Here is a 21496-nt window from a genome sequence, read left to right on the forward strand (position 1 = left end):
ACACAACATTTTGTTTAACAAGTTTCCCAATAAAGGACAATTGTCCTAAAGAATATAAAATATCTCCTTATGCTGTAGAAACGTTACCCCGGTTGGAAATCACTGTTAGTCTTTGAAGCATAATGGTTGGAGGTTGGAGTAAAACGTAACATGTATATCAAAGCCCATACAAAAGTAGGTAACATTTTGAACGTTTCAAACATTCATTTCCAGCATAAACTGTTTACTTAATCTGTTGAAAATTCGCACGTTTACATTAAAAAACATGAGCAGGCGATTGGAACTCGGAATTCCAATGATTTCGTTACTTTTCGTCTCCAACCATCGGCGCGATTGTCCAACCAGGGGAGACCCATTGTTCGCGTCATGTTTGTTGCCAAATAATCGCGCCTCGACTTACCCCCTTTGCTCGGCGCCGCGAAGCCCATTGTGACGTGGCGAAAGGTGGCCGAGCAAATGTTTCTTTTTCGATTAGCGCCCCAGATCGGGCGAATAAATTGTAACCCAATGTCTTGGTTTCCTTCGGCCAACCACAAGTGTTTGTAGGCACGCAAGCTTTTAAAGCAGTGCTCGTCATTTTTTTAGCTTGATCAAAAAAATTACTCACAGTTAATAAAAACGATCATGAAAACGTATAAGAATATCAAAGCCCGTGTAGAAGTAGGTGACATTTTGAATGTTTCGAATAACTCTTTATTCATTTTCAACAATGAATGTGTTGTTCCAAACGTTCAAAATGCTTCCTACTTCTGTATGGGCTTTGATATTCTTACTGCAACCTTCAACCAGTATGCTCCAAAGATTATGAAAACGTTTTTTTAAAACATATTAAAGTACGCAGTTTTAAAAAGTAGGGTTTTCAATCGTCAATTCCAAGAACGATTTATGGAAAAAATGTATTTAAACCATCAACAGAGATATGTGAACATTCCTTTTGCCTTCAAGGCAAACATGTCAAAGTCAAATCAAGCATACCTCGAGGCAGAAATTTAAAAAAGATACACCGTTTAAAATAGCAAACGATTTACCGAAAATATCCCAGTTGGTTGTTTCAAATCTCGGCGGGGGAGAATTCCTGCTGGAGGTATTCCTTCTATTCACGTCAAGGTGCACTTGCCCAGCGTTATCGGCCTTGAAATGCAAGACACGTGTATCCGTGGGGTGCGGCCGTCCTGTGCTACTCGTGCTACATATCGTAAGTCAACACTGCTGGCTTGTGTAATGACCCCCCGCGAAACTTAATACTGCCGCTCCTAATTTGGGCTGGGGCTGCCGTTTTTCGAAAGGTGATGTCACTTTTTATTTTTTTTGCCCTACGCTTTTTTTGGACAGGACTAGCGGTGGTTTACCTTAATAGTGCCGCTTCCTTTTTTTAGTTGTAAAAATACCATAAAATAGTGCCTCCATTAAAAAATCCTATCGTATATTTCCCATGTTAGATTACGTCACGATGACGTAACAATGACGCATCGAATTCCCATCCCTATTGGTCTTTCGAAACGGGGAAACGTCGGTGTACTTTGTGCGAGCTATCTTCAAGTGTAGCGGTTATTTTCTTAGCGTTCTTTGTACGAAACGTACATCAAGGCCTGGCTGCTGATAGTGATGATGCCAGACCGACCCACGCTCGCCACTCTACCGCCGTTATTGTTGCGCCCATACCCCGCAACCGCGCCTCTATGGCCCTTATCTTTCCCGTGTGAAAGTCACTTGGCTCTGGGCCGCCAGTTTTTGCCGATCTAACCGCCGCCGAAAAATCTCAACGCATTTTTTTGGACTTGGAGCGATTTTAGAGCTCGCGCGCCGAGATTTTTTGTTATCTGAGTGTGACGTCTCAAGGTAAAGGTCCCAATAATCGGATTTTGGCTTTTCTCATTCCTTTTTGTCTGTAGATTTTTGGGTATATTGCAAAACAATTTTCGATAAATATTTGAGGATTATGGAAAAAAACTACGTAGGGGACGAGTGATAAATTGTTGAAATTCATTGTAACGCTTGAAATACATTGTTAGCTTTTAACATCGCAATATTTCCGCGTCCTTCGCTAAACTTGAATAGTTTCTCGGATAAATCACGATTCCCTATGTTGATCGACCCTGATTTTTCACGGATGGAACATCTCTATTGAATTGCCGCGAGGAGCCAGAATTGATTTATTGGCCATAAAATTAAACCTTCCGTGAAGCGTAAAATCAGTATTTCCAACTCGAAGATAAAACTTCAGCGCTTGCTTATATTTTGTTATTCACTCATAAGTACACTGAGTTTGTTTTTAGAGAAATATGAACGTTACGCATTGATTAAACGAACAGATTTTTTTATAACAGGAACAACGTTTTTAGTGAAATACGATTGTCTAACATCACATTAAGCGAACAAATTTACATTAATTGGGCTTATATCAAAACAAAATCAGGTTTTAAGCGATATATGAACTTTTTGTATTGTTAAACCAATATATCATAATCACCTCGTCTAATATTTTGGAGCTCAAAAAGGGTACCGGCCTGTTAGCAAGTGGCCGTATAAATTGGCCCCGAAATTTGGCCGCCAAAGTCAACAAACCACAGAGTCGGGGTCGGCTGCCTTTTGGCGAGCCAAGCGCCGCTAGGAATGACGGATTAACTGTCTGCTCGCTTGTCGCAAGACCAACAAATCCGATTCTTGCGTCCCAAGCCTTTTCCCGTGGCATCCGGTTCACACCAGAGCTTTTTCGCCGCTTTTTTATTCCCGCGCCCATTCTTTCTGCGTTTTTTGACGACTTTTGCGCCAGATTTAAAAAAATTTGCGCTGTAAGACCTAGATGTGATTATTTTACCGAGAGAATTGGGTGACGGCAATGTATTGGATGTTTTTGTTCACTCCTAAATGTTGACATAATATTTCTAAAAACTGTAAAAAGGGAAAGTTTGCTTAATACCACATATTTTCGTAAAATTTGCATTTTTTTAGTGTTCAAATCTTAGGGTCGTGGTATTTAATCGCCGAAAAATATTGAGGCAACAGCTTATTCGCAGAAAACCACAAAACCGACAGAAAAACAAAAAAAATCGGGTGTTGTGTTTGCCGAATAAACAATCCGTCGAAATTGCCATTTTTGGGGCAACTTGTGTCACAAATACGGGAGAATTTCTCTCCAAATGAGGTTTCTGAATGCCAAGTAACTTTTGCATCAGATGATCGCAAGCGCCAACCGTGTCATAACGCATCTGTTGGGACTGATTTGACAGACGTCTCCCTACTTCTATATACACAGCTCTCATGAACACCACACATTGTACACGCTCAAATGACCAAGTCAATGTTTGTCGGCCATTCACGACCGATGTTGCGTGTCCCGTTTTTTTCTTGTTCTTTTTGGCGTTGAAAATAAGGCGTTGAGAATTTCGGCTTCGTCTTTTCGTTCACGGATGCCTGAAATGTGTATTGGTGCCTGGCAAAAAGTTTTTTTTTAAGCTTGGAAATTCAGTTTTTGCTGCTGGTTTTTCAAATAGGTTCATCGTTCAGAAATTAGACAAACTGACAATTCGGCGTGGTAGACACTTCTTGAAATGTAATTGCTTGAATAATGAGATGTTGTCAACTTTAATTTACCATACTTCCTATGGCCGGAAAATGCTATAAACCGCCTTGTAATGCGCCATATGGAAGCTTACATCAGGTTTGGGCGATCGATACCTGTGCAGTGGGACACCTAATTTATGATATACTAAATCTCCTGAAGCCCTATTTAGAACTGGTATTTAGTCGAATATACACGGATAATTGGAAATGCTCCATCATCAATTTTAGTATGTTTTTTATTTAACAGTTTTATTTTTTTGTTCATTTTTTCCGTCTTCAATTTATACGTAAAGACCCCAGTTGCCATTATTCGAAGTTTTTTTATGCGAAAAAAAATCCTTAAACCTTTCTATGGAGTTTTTGCATTATGCTAAATTACACGACCATTTCGAACAGCACAAAGTGCTAAATCCGTATATATTATTTTCCCGATTTTTTACTTTTTTATCTCTTGCCTTTTCATCACCAAACCATAAATAGGAAGCTCGGTGTCGAAAAATATGGGATTAAAATTGCAACACAAGTCGCAGTCGCACCTCTTGTCATGTTCCTAACACCAGAACCCGTCATTACTCGGGTGTGGTTGTTCTACTGTCCACCGACCTCAGTACAAATGCTGCTAGCCACTACGTTAAGCTTTGAAGCTCGTACCAAGCGATGTTTTAAGCGAGTGCCTGTCGACTTAAGCGGATCACTAAGGCCGCCCTAACTCCTATTTAGTTGGACCTGGGCCCAAAACCCATGACCCAAGTGTTTTTTTACGCGGCTTTGAAGATTCGGCTTTTTTTTTACATGATTTTAAGGTTTACGCGAAAATTTCGCTAATTGTGAAAAGTAAACTGGGTTTTGGCTAACTAAGATTGAATAAAAAAAGAAAGATTCTGATTAACTTTCTTGAAGGTCGTTTTAGAGTAGGAGGATTTTATCTATTTTAACATGAGATATGTGGAAGTTTTTTTCTGTAATGCTTTCAATTAGAGTCTCCAAAAATAAACCTTCGCGTTTTATTTGCTGTTATCTCCGTTTTTACGATTGCCTTATCAACTGGACATCTGCCATCTCAACACACCACTCCACCACCCATGCGATAAATAGCCACATATCCTGGCCAAATATTCGCTCCTTTGAAAAAACGCACAAAAGTGGCCCGGCCGCGAAAGTTGGCTAAACGCCAGAAAATTTGTCCCGGATTCCGAATTGATCCGATATTGATTTGCGTCGCGCGTCATTTGACCTTTTAGAACGGGGGCGAGCAATTAGCGGCCATCATTGTCCCCCGCCCCCCTCGACTTCACCGTGACCCCAGATAGCGCGCGCGTCGCTTGTTCTATTAACAATTAATCGCTCGTGTGGCCCGCGACAGCCTCCCGTCCATATGTCGTCTTTAACGAGGCTTTATCGTCGCTCAAACGAAGCTGCTGCAAATCGCTACTTGATTAGTTGAACAGTCGTTGCTTTTTTTAGTTTAAATTAAAATTAGAATCGTAGTTTCCTACTTTTTTATTTTCTTTAGTAATAAATTTACAAATATATTATACATATATATATTTAAATATATATATAGATATATACAAATATGTTAAGACCTCAACTTATCGTTTATCATCGGGAACTCCAATGTATTGCAAGTAGCGGGATTTTACCCACTTGCGTGTTTTCCAAAGCGAAACCTCAAAACCTCGCTGTTGGGAGGGGTTATGTTAACATTGAGATTGCGTCACAATGCAGACATAATGGCTCTAATTGTGCTCTGTCGTTTGTCCAACACTCCCAACACAATCCATTACAAATCCCAAACACGCTGTTACAAGAAGTTCGCGCAACCCTCTCCTCTCACTCTGCTCTCACCCTTTCGCTCTTTTCTCCCCCTGCTCCCAGACCCCAGCCCCACATTCCTCACCCCACGCGTGGGAAAGTCACCCATGCGCGACCCGCAAAACCCCACAGCGCTTGGGGGTAAGACGTCCCCGAATGCGCCGATTGATCCACCCAAAGCTGCGGTCTACCTAGCGCTTTTGTTTGGCCAAAAACGAGGGCCGAATTTAAAGGGCTGGCACCTTTTCTCTGGCTGTTGAGCGACTGGCTTTTAAGCGTGCTGTACAGACCTGGTCATGGTGGTTTATGTGTTAGAAAACGGAACTAAAAATGTTAGCGATCGTATTACAGCTGTTTAAGTTAAGACCTTTTTTGTCTGTTTATACTGACTTTAAGGCTATAGTTTTTATATTGCCAATGTGCTTTTATTTGTTAATGGATGGATCTAAAAATGAGCTAAAAAAATTAAAATTGTACGCAGCTGTTTATGAATATGACGCTCTATTTTGTGTCTAATGCGCGACTGTCTTTGAGCCGTTCAAATAAACAATATAAATATAAAACGGAATATACAACTGTGCGAAATATGTTAAAACAAAGCCGATTTTTTGTGTTTTTTACTTAACGATCTTTTTTCTAATATTAATAAGTGCTAAATGTTTACTAAAGAATATTCAAAAAACGCGTGAAAATCTTACATGTCTGTTTTAAGCCGAGTTTCCTCCATTATTTTAATGTTTACAAAAAAACTCACACGGTGTTCAATGTTGCCCCAGCAGCAGCTATAACCCACAAGAGTATTTATAAGCAACATGAAAAAATGAGCCGTTAGGATTTTAAGCGGCGTGCAAATTTGGCCAGATGCCTGTTACCTGTGTGCGACATATTGTCGGCTTAAATCATCGACAAGGATAAGTTCTTAACTTCCACGAAGCATGTGCGATCCGTGCGGTCCACCGACCTGTGTTTGTTAATATTTACGCAAACTGTTGATCCCCGTGGAGCCGCAAGCAAAATAACCAGCGCTTCCTTAATATGGACAGAGGTGTCTTAGACTTAAAGTGCATATAAAACCCATGCAGAAGTATTGTGGCGTGTTCTGAACGTTTCCGACAAATCTCTACTTTTTTTGAAAAGCCGAAAGCCCAGCAAAAGTATGTGTCATTTTCTGAGCGTTTTTAATGGCTGGAGGTTGTATTAGCCATCTGTATGGGGTTTGATAAACATTCTACGTCCAACTACAACCACCAGGCAGAAGGCTCCAAAGTTTATCTTCAGCCATGAGTTTTCGAAATAACTCTTCCCGGTGTAGATGCGCTTATACGGGAAGTACAAGACCCACACCGACACCGAGCCGTGGTATGTGGCCTTTTCCAAATCCCAAGCATTCCAAACCCTTGTATCGAGACTTGAGCGCAACGCTCAGGTATGCCGGCAAGTTGGCGAATCCTCGAACAAACTCAACCGCTCGCTCCGCTTGCTCCTCTCACTCTGCTCTCACTTTCTCTCTCTGGCCAAGTTTACGCTCGCAGTTTGATCAGATAAGCGCTCGCCTGGGCGTGGGAACGGCTTACCAAAAGATGATAGTCATCGCGTAAGCCGCCGTCGCGATATTACCGAATCCCGCCCCTCTCTACAGCTACACATCTTACAGCTTACAGCTACGAGACTAGGACAGGGCTTCTCTAACTTTTTTGCGTCGTTTTGTTTAAGAAACTCCGTAGATTTCTATTACCATTAAAAATATATTTTAATTGTGAGAATTATTAAGGTTTGGCCTGCCATTAGCTAATGAATAAAAACACTATAAGATGAGCTAATTTTTGGCATTCAATAAATAACAAAGCACTTTACCAAACTAAAAACAGAAATATTTGGGCTCGACACTACTTAACGATTTTAAGTTACCAAGATGGAACTCCATCTTACTCCCCCTAAAATTGCCAAGATACCCCCCCCCATTGGTTTAATTGCTAACAGATTAAGAACCACTGCGCTACAACAACCCCTGTCCTTATTTTCAAGTATCTTTAATTAAAAGCGCGCCAAGGAATCTTTTTCTCTCCACTTGTTTGTGTGACCTTCACCTTAACCCTTTCCCCTAGAGTGGCCCTTCGCACCCAATCAACGACACGCTATTTGTTTTTGGCCCCCTCCCATTGTAACGACACGCCGGGGACGATTTATAGGGCTACTTCAAAATCAGCCGGCCCTATTTTTTAAGGCCTGGGGAATTGGATTTGTGTTGTTTTTTATGTGAATTTTGGCCGATGGTTTCGAAAAATAATTCTGGTCTGTTTTTTGCTAAGCCATTTATATCATAGTGTTATTTGTTGTAAACGGTGTGAATTACTAAAATTTTACCAAACGTACTTCTAGATGCAGTAGGAATATCTGAGCTCATATAGAAGTAGATTGCCCTTTTATACGTTTTAAAAGCTCTGTGCGAATTAAAAAATGCATTTACATGATGAAAAGCCAATAAAATGCAACCTATTTATATATGCGCTTAAATATTATCTCTACGTTTAACTAAAACCTCCAACCATTATGCTCCAAACATAGAGGTTTTGCGTAATCAGAACACAGTAATTTTAACAGAGCGCTCTTTTTCGATATCCATGTGAACCAACTCGCTTAACAATCAATGTGGGCGTAACCTGCTTGAAATTACCACAACGCAATTGCTGCCAATTCCACTCACGTTGTTCGATGGCAATCGTTTCCCAAACTTACACAGAAGGCACAAAAATCTGTGGCAAAAGTTTTATTATGTCGCTTGATTTGACACAAGACAAACAATACAGTGTCAGTGATGACTTACTTCCCAACAAAAAGCAACGTTTTGATCTTAGCAATTTGACTTGCTGTTAACAAAGATTTTATCTTGATTATCGCTTCAGCTGTTAAGCAGAATCCCAACACTAGCTTCAGAAAGTTGTAGCGACAAGCCTCTAAATAGTTTTGTTTCACAAACGCATACAACATATAATACAAAAATGATTATATTACAAACGGACGAATTTATCAGAATTTAGCTTGTTTATAGCTTTATTGTTCAACCATTCATCATCCATAAACAAAGATGTTATCTCAATCCCGAAACTAATTGCAAAATCAACTCAGGGAAAGTGTAAAATTGACTAGAAATGATTTTTTTTGCTTTTTTTAAATACAAGTCTAGCTTCAAAGTATTTTTTTTCAACATAGTGAGAAGGCACTTAGCCTTCTATTTTATTAACCGTGATTCTTATGTTTAGATGTCGCTTCGGTTGGGAGGGTGACCTCTGCACGGAATGCAAGCTTCACCCAGGTTGTGTGCATGGGACTTGCAACGCTCCCTTCGAGTGCAAATGCAAGCAAAACTGGGGAGGACTGCTTTGCACTAAAGGTCGGAAACTTGTGTTGTTGGTTTTAATTGAAATTACTGCAAAGCCAATATTAATTGTAGTCCTTTTGTTGTTTTTTTAAGTTTTTTATGGAAAACTAGGAAGTTTTTTTGAACAATTGTTTTACATTTAGGTTGTTTATAAACTTACTGTTTATAAAAATATTGTAAGTAACTGACGTCAATGATTTCAAATGGGAGCAAATATTATTTTGGCCTTTCTTCTCTGATAATGTTAGTCCATTTATAGATTGTTTATAGAGTTTACATCTAAAAAGCGATTTTGATTTTGCCAGAAAAGCCTGAAGTATACTTACAAATACTGTGTTCTTAATCTTTCACATTTACGCTGAATTGGTAACGCTCATTAAATTTCGACTTTTTGCACGATAAGTTAACTCGCTTGGCAAGTGATTATCACCGAAATTACAAGTTCAAATCGTTTCTAATTCACCAGACTTGAATTACTGCGGGCGCCACAAGCCTTGCATGAACGGTGGGTCATGCACCAACCCAGAACCCGACAGTTTCAACTGCTCTTGTCCGCAAGGATATGCCGGCGAATATTGCGAGAAAGGTGAGAATTAACTGTTTAGTTTTCCTAGCGTAAGCATGCGATCGCCACAGGTTAAATAAATGAAAAAAACGATGTTTTTGTAACCAAGTTACGATTCGTTATCAAACAACTTAAGGAACAAAAATACTAAATTCTGAAGCATTTGAAGAGATGTAAAATTGTTTTTTGAAACTTTGTTGTGAAATTTCTTGTTTTAAATTATGTATTTAGAAAATCCATATTAACTGCTTCGATTAATAAATTCCAGCTATTGTTGTTCATTAAAATGCGCAGTTTTGCAAATCGACTTAACCTGAAATGTTCAACCCTGGCATTTCGCTTTAAACCTTTCTCAGTTGGCTAACGTGAGACTGCGATGTTTTTATAAGGATAAATATCACCTTTAAACACCTCATTGGGAGGAAGCATGAGACAGAACCGTCGTAATAAGCTTGCCTGGCAGGTAAAGCGTTCTAATCCATTGATCCGACCTTTTTGTGGTGACATGTGGCGAAAAAACACAAAACTTTTTAACGCAAGAAAATCTCATTAATTCCGCAAAAAAAATCACGAAAAAAACTCGTGCAGGCGGCAACATTATTACAGAGGCGCGACGTCCCAGCTTAAATTAATCTGTGAGGTATTCGAACATTATTACAACAAGCTCTGCGCGCCCTGTGCCTCTATTTGTGTTGAGGCGTGCGTGTGTGTGCGTGGAGACATTGCGCGAGCGCTTTCGCACGCTCGTCTATTTCGGTGTCGGTCGTAATCTTCAATTGATGAGACGCGACCTCTTGCTTTATGAGCAGAGCATTTGTTTGATGCCAGTGATCATTGTGGCTCTGCTTTGTTTCACCAAATGTACATTCCACCTTAATGTGTGTATTACTTCTACCGTTGCAACTTGACTTTGTTCATCATCTAATATAAATATCGTTTGTTTCCAAAGCAAGCTCATTGCTGCAGTTACCCCAGACAATTTGCCTAATTAATAACGTAGCTTATAAGCTGACAATGTTAACCCTATGTTGACAGTTTCCCTTCAAGGTGGATTGTAATGGGAAAATAAAATAGTCACACTTTTTAAAATAATTTCTCACAGCTTCGTTCTTGAAAAAAAGCCAATTGAACCAACGCGATTAAAGCTTCGTCTATATATATACGACTTTAACCTGATATTGCATCAAAGATCTTTAATGCTTATATCACGATCGCTATTCTAAAATCAATCTGAACGACACTGTTCTTCGAACAGCTCCCAACGCGATTGATTTTGTTTCTGTGATATAAAGCTTATATTCCGCCATCATATTGAATGTAGATCATGATGTTAATGCGAAAGCAGTCCAATTTGATCGTAATTTGTTTCCAAAATTGCAAATTATTGCGCGACGTATTTCGACCGCAGACGTGAGGTAATGACCTACATTACAGCGATCCAAAACTTGCGGTTGCCATGGTAACCCTGTTACGTGGATTGTACCAGCCATCTTCAAAGAAACTAATTTGCATATAATAGCAGGGTTTTGTTTCAATAGTTTGCTTTTGGAATATTTACAGCTATTTGCACAACAGTATAGCTTATTTGCACTAGGTTATAATCTATTTGTTCTACCGTTTTGTCGCACACGGTCATTTCCAGTGCGGATGTGAACGAAATATTTGCACTTTATGATGCTAACGAGCTTACTTTTGTTGCTTTGTGAGGCAATCAATCGAAAAACACCATTTACCGCTTTGTATCAAACGGACTTTAACCTGGTGTTGTTGCGGGGTCTTTTATGGTCATCCAGTTTGCATGCCATTCTAAAAGCAACTTTTTTAGATTTCAGCATTTTGAAAAGATTTCAGCATTTAGAAACACCATTCAAAAGCAACTTTACTAAAAATAAAATAACATTTGAATTTTAAAACACAAAAAATGGCAAACTACATTTTTTAAAGGCCATTAATTCAAAATGCGATTTTAGCAGTTAAAAAACTAGAGCCTAAAAAGTAAAACTGCCAACTTTGGCGTCTCAGATCCAGTGCATAGGTTCACAAGACCATAGGAGTGAGCAGCATCGCTCTATCTGCGCATCTACCAGCCGCCTATTGTTACCCCGGCTATCAGGCTTCATCTATGTGCAAAAAACCAACGGCCGGTCTCCACACTGTTGTTATTACTGCGTCTTTTCCTTGCTTATAGTGAAGTTCGCTTGCGTGAAGAAACCTTGCCAGAACGGCGGAATATGCGAGAACATCGCCCTCGGATTTCGATGCCAGTGTCAGCCGGGATGGACAGGAAAGACTTGCCAGACCAGTAAGTTTGCACACACATTAATATGACGTAGTAAGACTATCAAAGCCCATACTGAAGTAGGTTGAATGTTGTGGACGTTTCGAATAAATCTTTTTTCATTTTCAACAAAGGGTTGTTCGAAGCGTTCAAAATGCGACCTATACTTCTGTATGGGCTTTGGTATTCTTATTACGTCTTACTATAACCTCCAACCATTATGCTTCAAACAGGAATTAGCCTTTATTAAGATTTCCTTCAAATCCCCAACATAGGTTTCAAGCATCTGTATTTATCGAAAGCAAATCGCTCACAATGTATCGCTCAATTACAGCTTTCACTCGCAAATATGGTTTAAAGTGAGTGTAATGCATTTATAAGTGGTGGCTTTTACAAAAAACGCCCGCAAAGTTGTTAGGTTTTACCGAAACTCCAAATCTTTCAGCGTCATATTTTTGTAGTATTTTGTTGGTATGTTCTCGTTCCAGTAAGATTTGAACAGACAAAAAAAGGCAAAAAAGTAAAAAAGTGTTAAAAACGTTTCCCACAAACACAAACGCTGACAAAAAGCGCCCAGTCCCATCGAAGCAGTGCTTCCACCGGTCAAACGTTTGCTCGCTTTTCGACTGGCTCGCCTCTGAATAATTCACACGCGTTATCGCGAGATGGTCTCTGTCTTATCAAGCCAAAAGATCACTCTCACTTTTATTGCCCGGCTCGGACAAAAATTCCACTCTGGCTTTTTACAGCGATTGTTTACGCTGGCCACTTCTAATTCTCAAGCTTAAGGCCGCCGTACGCGCATTGGCCCCTGTAATTGGCCTCTCGGACCTCACAAATAGCCCCTGGCGCCGTGTGGCCGATCTGACCCGTTGGAGCCGGTTGTGTTTTCACCAAAACGCTATTTAATGCCCGCGTTTTTTGCTTGCGATCTCGCATAAATATTTCATTGGCGTTTGTGCGATGTTTTTTTCTTGTTTGGAATCAAATGCGAGCGCGACTTGAGTCTTTTGCGCTTGCCTTATCCTTTCTCCTGCTGCAATGTTGCTGAAGGGTCGCACCAGCTTTTAAATACAGAATAGCAAAGTAAATGATGCCTTCATTGGCAATATATTAACATCTATATAAAAAAAAACTGGTGTTTTGTCTTAAAACATCAAATTGTAGATCAACAAACGGGATCTAATAAAAAACAAAAAAGTAAAGTTTTTAAACATTTCGAATAAATCTTAAGATAATTGCAGGAGTTTGTAGTTAGACATAGAATGAATATCAAAGCCCATACAGAAGTAGGTGGCATTTTAAACGTTTTGAATATCTCTTTATTCATTTTTTAACACACCCTGACTTATTATAGGAAACCAACGCGTTTCGCTACCTTCGTCGTTCTAATCCTGCCTCAATGTGTAAGCTGAATGTTTTGCTGCTTGCACTCGCGTTATTGCGCAAAATTTTCGCTGCGCACGATTAGAAGCATCTTTAGCTCTAACAAATTGCTCCCGGTCGAAAAAAAAACAAATTTGTGGGGCTCTATCACCCTATAGGGGCTCGCCATGATTTCAACTTTAAAACTAGTATTTTGTAACCAACACCAGACGATATTTTGCTTGTTTATATTTGGAAGTATGCTTAAATGGGGCCAGTTATGTCCCAGCTGTTAAGGGTGACGGCAGTGGGTTCCACAAGGCCCCAAAACACCCCTAGCCCCTGGCCTTGGCAGTCGCACCCCACGCCGGCAATATGGTTCATTAGCAGGCGTCGCGGGTCAAAAAACTTCGCGATTCTTTCGTCCGGACGCCGACTCACATATCAGCCCGGCTAAATGCAGGCCGGAGCTCTTTTTGCAGCGATTTTGGGGCAAATTTACACCTTTTTGGTAATTTTACTGCGTTAACAACCTGGTATAATATACAGCCCAGTTTTCTGTTCACAAAGGTGCAATTTTTTACTGATATTGCGCTATAAAAGTGTTTTGTTTAGTTGAGATTGTGTCATACACTGGCCCAGTTTGTTGGAGCCGTAAATATTCCTGGACCGTGTTTTGCATTCGAGCGACAAAAAGCGCGATAATTGGCGGTCGCTTCTCACTCGAGCTGTTTGTGTGTGTGTGTGTGTTTGTATGTGTGCGTGTGTGTATGTGTGCATGCGTGTGTGTTTGTATGTGTGTTTTGGGGTTTGCGAACCCTTTACAGCATAAATACAAGCGGATGTTGTTACTGGGGCATGAAACTTAAAAGTTTATTGGCAACGTTATAATCAATTTAAATTTTAATAAGCAAAATAAACTCGTAAATCAATTTTCAGTTGAAATTATTCTTTATTAATTGAAGTGAACTAAATTTTACCTAGGACTGGACCAAAGTGTAACGCTGTGACATTTAAATAAAACAAAATAAGGTGGTTAAAGTAACTGCCTATATATCTATAGTTGAAACTTGGTACTGTGCCTTTTTTACGCCCTTTATTGAAACATGATCAAAACCGTGTGGGTAAGGGTTTATATTTCGGTCTCACATCAACTTGTTTCCGCCCACCAAAAAAAAAAATACTTTACAGTCCGACTAAAAAGTCGCACTTCGCCGCTTTGAAATGCGAGAAAAGTCGCGCCCATTGTTTGTTGGTAAGCGGAATCGGAACCCAAAACGGTAAACAGGTAAATATTTCCTGGGGGGTTAAAACCGAACCCCTCGAAACACGGGGGTGATATCATCATCGCGATCAAAAAAACACAAGCCACGCGCGCGTATTGCTTGTGTGACGTAACAAACGGCGGCGTGGTGGGCAGTTGGAATAGGACACCACTTCTGTGTGTGACAATTAAAACTACAAGCCTATCTTGTTGTGTGCGTGTTTCCTCCTATAGTCACACCGTAGCTACTTTGTCGCCGGCAGAAGGCATCGTACGATGAGTCAGTGGTTGTCGAGAGCCCTGATTGGCTGACTCATATACGTCACTGGTTTGCGCCTTGATACTAACAGTTTCCATTAACTGATATCGATCACTCTGGTGCGCTCCAAATTGTCTTGTGTCGTTTTAAGGAAGTTTCACAGCGAAATGAAAGTGAGTCGTCGGTCAAAAATTCTTGTAATCTCAACCTTTGTGAATAATTAGCTGGAAAAATGGCGCCTTTTAAACACGTAACCTTATTTCTTTTTATGACCTGAAATAAAAATGGGACTTTATTTTTTGTTACTACTTTTTGTCAAAAAAAACTTTTTATCAAAGTATGGGAGAATTTTGTATTGCTTTAAACTCTACTTGGTCAGAAATACCGATTTTCCTTTAATATACCTTAAGACCAAAAACCGAAGTCTGCTAAAAACTCGCCAAACCCAGAACTTACCGAATATGCTTATCTCGCTGATCGCAAAATGCTTCGCTCGTGCAAATCTCCGAAAGCGTGTGAGCTATTTGCGGAAAGCTGGGGGGGGGGGGGGGGGGTTAGGGGGCTAAAAATGCACCCCCGGAATCAGGTTACCCTTCTGTTATTATTTCGTTCCTTGACCCCCAATTGACCCGCGAAGAGCTCTCCTAGCTCACCTGGATTTTTCGTTTTTTTTCGCCCCGAAAATCGCTTCGAGCCATTTGCGGATCCGGGGTCGTGACCCCTACTCGTCATGCCCCACTGCGCAGACTGTCGTTATGGAAACGGCGGTTAAAAATAAGTAGCGAAACCGTGAAGTCACATGTTTTAATCGAGATCATTTTTGCGATGTTTTTGTGATGTTTTGGCCACAGCTTTACGAAATTGAGGAAACGTTCGTCGTTGAAAATGATTTTTGAAAGCAACATTTAAAGCGCAGATCTTTCGTTTTTGCTTACATCTATTTTTTTTTGAATTTCCTTAATATTCTAGTTCTATTTTTAAGTTCGCTATTAGTTTACCCGCATTAACACACCGAAATACTTCCTAAGCATTCAGGAAACTTCATGAACCCAAAAGGTGAATAGTTTAGCTTGGTCGCCTCAAGGTTGCGAGGCCTTGACCTTATCACAGGTCGGACAATGAGCGCCATTATTCGTCACAAACGACCGCCAAAAGCGGATATGACGCCGAACCTTTGTACTTTGTCCCCGCCATCGGTTGCCTTAGCAACGGAGAGGAAAAACTTGTCCAAACTTTGCGAAAGTATGCTCTCGTGTTGTGTTTATGCGGTTGTCGTTAGGCCACGAACACATGCGATTCGGGCCGGGTTTAAAGGCCCACTTAAACTGGGCCGGCTCCTATTTTTGGCCTAATTCAAACCCCCAGCAATCATGGAATTGAGACGAAAAAATTGAGTGAAATAAGCGAGTTTAGGAATCAAACACTTTAAAACGTAAGTAAAACTTCGGTAGAATATTATTATTAGGATTAGTTAAATATAATTGAGGCGAAATTGACAGATTTAGAGTGAAATTAACTAAAAGTTTTTGAAATAAGCATAATTTAGGTTAAATTAAACAGGATTGGAGACAAAATTAACCCAAATCGTAAAGATTACCAGATTTAAAGGCAAAAACTTCAAGTTTTGAAACCAAGGCTGCAAAAAAGTTGTGCCCCGCTAAAACTCCGCTATCAAAGTGTCCATGTGAAAGCGGGCCAAGTACAGGGGTGCTTTAAGTCGTACAGAGGCGTCGATAAGTGTCGTGAGAATGTCGGGAATCCATGAGACTCGAGTGGCAAGTTAACTCGTTCAAGCACCAAAAGCCAGGCTCCGTGTCGCTAATTTCATCCGGACACAACCCGGCCTTACCAGGGCGACGACAAGTTGCACCCGTGCGCCCTAATCACCCTCAAGACCCTGCCAAGGGCACTCTCGGCATACGTCACGCGTAATGACGTCATCATTCGGCGGGCGCTGAAATTGAAAAAGTTTTCGAGCGCTTTATGGAAAAAGACCAGAAAATGCGATTTTTTTTCGGGATTTAAAAAGCGGTCTGCCAATATATAACCACCTATTGCTGACACAAAGCAATTGATTTTCACGAAAAAAGAATATCACAAATATTTCCATTTGCAACAGAATTTGTTTTGAGTTATTTTTGTGACTTTACTTTATCTACTACCAGTTTGAAATTTTGAAAGCGACGGCCCTCTTTTCTGAATTGTTAAACTTTTGAACACGGTTTTATAACTACTAACTTTTACAGGCGTCCTTCGTTTATATGGGTGGAAAAATGAAAAATCCAATAAAACTTTGCATAAAATATGAATTTCAATAAAAGTGATCGAGTGCATGATTGAAATGTTGAAAAAAGAACAAAAAATCAGGCCAACAAACTATCAGCCTGGTCCCTTTTGAAGTAGCATAGGCGGCGTGTAAACTTTGTCGTCAAGTATTTAGTATAGTGGGGAGAAACAGTGGTGAGTTTGTTTTGTCCTGGCGCCTTCAACAAGCACTTGTTAGGATGACGAGGCGCGCCAGACTGTGGGACCGGTGCTGGGATTGCAGATTATCCTGTTTACGTTTGCCCTGGACCTGACTCACAACCTGGGACTATTATTGGCCCGGTTACACGGCAACCCACCCCCTTGACAAGTTACCATACCCTTTTTTCTATTCCCAGACCACTTTTTTTGTTTAGGTTTTGCATCCCTTCTAAGGAAATCACGCTATTGTTTATATGTAGATATGCATTCTCAATACTGAAACATACATATGCACAATGTGTGAGCCCCTCCGAAGGCATCTTGTTTGCATTCTGAATATTTTAACTTCATGTCGCGAACGTTTTTCGCATTGGTTTTTTCGAACTTCAACGTGTTAAAATAAACCGTTTCTGCCTTTTGTGCTTAGTAAGAAAAAAATGAAGGCAATAAATAATGTCTGTAATATAAACACCTTTTCGGCTAGTTTTCCATCAATTTTGGTTTTATTTTATATAGCGAAAACTTAAACTTGAGATCAATGCAAATTTTCTTTTTTTAACCTTTGTGGTGCTTTTGGTTGTAATGCGTAATGTGCTTGACCTTTCTTCTTCCACGTGCAAAACTTTTGACCTTGACTTGACCTTGTCTTGCAGATATCGACGACTGTGCATCAGCACCTTGCGCTCACGGAGGTCGCTGTAGCGATTTGGTGAACGGGTTCTCGTGTGAGTGTCCCAGCCACTGGGAAGGCGCCACGTGTCAACTCGGTGAGTTAATAACATTTTTACTCTTGTTAGTAATTTTATTTTGAAATTGGATTTTTTGCTGGTTTTGTTTCGCTTTTTTTGCGGGTGCTGTGGAAGTTTATTCAGATTGTCTTTAAATATCCTGTATATCTTTGAAAATCCCAAAATTACGATTCTTTAGTTGCTTTGTTTGGCATTTTAGCTTTTTTTTGTGAAATTAGCCAGTTTTAATGACCACAAGTAAATTAATAGTTTATTTTTATTTTTTGAAGTGTCTTATTTTTACTAAGATTCCTCAATCGTCTTATAACTTTAGCTTGCTTAATGAATATATGATTATGTTGTGGTTTTGTCACTTTTTGCGATTTGCTGTGAAAATAATGAGTGTTAATAACAATGAGAATTGGGATGTTGAACAACTTTAGTTTTTAAAGTGGTATTTTATCAGAATGTTTTTACTGTGTGTGATTACAGCTTGTTTTAAAAATCACCAGTTGGTCGATTAATTAACGTTTATGTTTGCTGGTTGCCATGGTAGCACGGCGTCTAATGTGTCGCTGGGAAAAATCGAAATTTGAGCAGAATGTTTTCGAGATGTGATGTTAATCAGACAGCAAAGTGTCTCAAAAGCGCGTCTGCTGTCCCTGGGAATCGCGTCAAGCATGTTCACAATATCTGTGAGAGTTTTCCGGCGTGAACTTTAGTCTATTTATAAACACGATAATGCTCAGAGCCCTTCCTAGTTCTCACGTTGCTCATAAAGTGAGCGTGTGTATATATATGTGTATATCTGTGTGTGTGTGTTTGTCGTCGCCTACAAGGACACCAATAAGGGCCATTTATAGGGAGACATTTGGAAATTTCCTTTCACACATATAAAATCGTCATGTTTAAGCTATCGTAAACCTCAGTTAAAAAGTAGTCTTACATTTTTAGTTTTTTGTCCCATTTTTTGTCAAAACTTGCTCATTTTTTACCTCCACGTTTTCCAAATACCCCTTAAACAAGTCAGGAAAGGATCCCCACGAACAGGTTGACTTTCTCGGGGGGATTATATGAATCGCCCAGATATGACACACGATTGCTGGCCGATGGCGCCAATCAACGTTACAAGTGTCATTAAAGTGCGCATCTCAAGACTAGACTGGACAGTACTCTGGACAATCCGGCGCATATCAAAGCCCAAAGCTCGCTCCTTCACCAAAGCGAGAGTTTGCATTTCGGATCGCGCTAGCTCGCTGAAAGGGGGCTTCCCCTCGGCGGCGACCCGTGAGAAAGTAGCCCTACCGGTTTAAGTCGGATTCGAACCTGAGCTCGGTGAATTAAAAGCGAAACCACCCACGCGGTCGCGAACTTTGGCCGCGCAAGTTAAGCTGGCCACCCCTTGGTCCACTTTAAGGGTCCGATGGCTGCTTCGGACACCAATTTTGCCTTTTTTTCAGGCTTTTGCAAAAGTTTGCATACCGCCGTCAGGTTATATCGCCCTGACTCTATGGGCTCAAATTGACCTCATTTTTACGTACGTTTTTAGGTGTTTTAGTAGGCTGGTTTGAATTTTTTTTTTTCAAAATTTATCCTCATCGAGTTTATATTTTTCACTGATATTTAGTTCGTGTTTAATATAGTTCGCTTATCGCCTTCTGGTGAATTACAAATGAGAAAATTCTCAGTAGACTCATATTTGCCTATAAAGGCTGATTAAAATGAAAGCTGTAAAAGTTATGCCTTCATCTAATCTTTGAGAATTGATAAAAATTTTGCAATTTAAACCAACTGTGATTGATTTGATGCACTAAACTAGTGTTTCGTTCTGCTAATTTCCAAATTAAACGTCACCTTTATAAAAAAGTTCGTCGAATAGGATGCTGAAATAAAAGTGTCCATAGTGCCTGCGTAAAGCCATTAAATCAGTCGATCTATCCCCGTTTTAGTTTCTCCCGACGCTAAAGAGTTAACCCAATGCAAAACCATAGCTTAGTATAACGAGACCGCTAATTGGTGTGCTGGGGTGTGGTGGGTAATCGATTATAGCTTGCCGTTGATTAGATTTAAGGCTTTCGCTTTTTCGCTTTCGGTTATTGATCTTTTAATTTCGCGGCTGGTTTGGGTTGTAATTGATTGCGTGGGGTAAACAGTTTTTCGACCCCTTAAAAATCACGCCCCCTTTTTGTTTGGGGATTCCCCATTGCGCATATCCGAAAGTTTGAAATCCGAGACTCAAGTATGTCGTCTGCCTTTCCGTATCAAAGCAGCGTTTCTATTTTAAAGTTTACATGGAAAAAGTCACAACCTGTATTCGAAGTTGGTTCTCAAGAAATTAAAAAATATATTGGTCCAATTGTTACTCGGTAGACGGTAGTTATACAAACTTTTAACTGAAAGCAGACAAAAAAGACTCCTTTTGCTTAAAAACTAGAAAAAAACAGTAAAATATTTACTACAGTGTTCAATACTAAAAACTATTGATTGTACCCACGCATTCTAACACTATACTTAAAAGATGTTCCGCGGGCCCCACAATTTACCAACCCCGGTTTAAAAACAACTGTTTTCAACTAAACGCATAAATAAAATACGTGGTCGCGTTAACGATTTTAAACGCTCTTTAAACCTTTGAAGTCCTAATAGTTGTTGTGTAAACGTTCCATCGAAAGCACGGCCAGTTGTTTACATAAGAGCTTGAAAGTGGTGTGGGGGTCAGCATAAGCATGCCAGCATCCTACAGCACGAGTGCCCTGTATCCTGCCCCCACCATTACCCCCTAACCCCCACCCCCGTGTGTTCGCTTGTCCAGCGCTAAGGAGTCATTTCCCGTCAGTATTCGAGCGTGGGAACCGTCTAATCGCTGTTGCTCGTGGCCTTGTATCGCCCTTGTGTCGCGCCGCTAATGGTTGTCGCCCGGGTCAAAACCAACCGCCAAGTGCCCTTAGCAAACGCTTACCTGACACGCTAATGATAACTCTGATTGTTGATTGCTTGTTGATCGAGCCAAGACTCCGATTTGCGTGTGTGCTTTTTGGCGCAATGCAAACAACACCAAAAGGCCAGTGTGGCCTATTTTTGTCGTCCTGCTGCAATTTTGGGGGTATTTTGCAGAATAGCGAATGTAATATATAAAAAGATTTAAATAAATTTTCTGTAGGAGCTTTGATTCGGTTGACTCTGATACAAAATTTACATTTTGACATTGTTACATAATATTGCTGTGTTTTTTTAAGAATGTTGTGTCTTTTTTTAAGAAATTAGACATTAAAACCTTGTTGTAATTAACTCTGAACTAAATATTATCGATCTAACATAAGATTTATATATTTCTTGCGCTTCATCGGGCTTTTGTAGATTAGGACTCAACAAGTTGTTCACAGGAATGTTTTGTGCAGACATTTAGAATGTAATTGACTCTGACACAAAACGCTCGTTTTTGTTCAAAATTGTGCGTCGGTCGAACTAAGACCCAGAAGTCTTTGTAATTGTGTTTGCATCTTCAACTTTACGCGAACTTCAGACGAAATTCCACCAGCATAAGATAGTTTCGAAAACAGAGTTAAAGTGTTTTTTTTCGTGGAGCAATTCACGTCCGGATTCCGATTTCACCAGATTCCGCCGTCTTTCTATTGTCCCCTCGTCTTCAGCGTAACATCCAATCGATTAGGCTGAAAACACAGACGAGAAGCAACACCGAGTCTTTTTACCAAGGGGTTAGTTTCCCATGGGGTCCTCGAAAGCCCCCCAAACGTCCCCGTCAAGCAAAGGGGTTTAGATCTCTTAATCTGGGTCTAAAACCACCATTGCCGA

At 40.2% G+C, this 21496-nt stretch overlaps 1 protein-coding gene across 1 annotated transcript in view; it reads left to right on the plus strand.

The window, feature by feature from the left end:
* LOC146139150 (protein jagged-1b-like) overlaps window positions 1-21496 on the plus strand; it is a 74917-nt gene that overhangs the window by 13790 nt on the left and 39631 nt on the right. Inside the window, exons 6-9 of the mRNA XM_083393122.1 lie at window positions 8640-8770; window positions 9225-9344; window positions 11512-11625; window positions 17609-17722. Coding sequence (XP_083249248.1) covers window positions 8640-8770; window positions 9225-9344; window positions 11512-11625; window positions 17609-17722 — 479 coding nt within the window. The remainder of the gene's footprint in view (window positions 1-8639; window positions 8771-9224; window positions 9345-11511; window positions 11626-17608; window positions 17723-21496) is intronic.

This window comes from Ascidiella aspersa, chromosome 6 (genome assembly GCF_963924565.1).
Source record: "Ascidiella aspersa chromosome 6, kaAscAspe10.2, whole genome shotgun sequence".
Lineage (NCBI taxonomy): Eukaryota > Metazoa > Chordata > Ascidiacea > Phlebobranchia > Ascidiidae > Ascidiella > Ascidiella aspersa.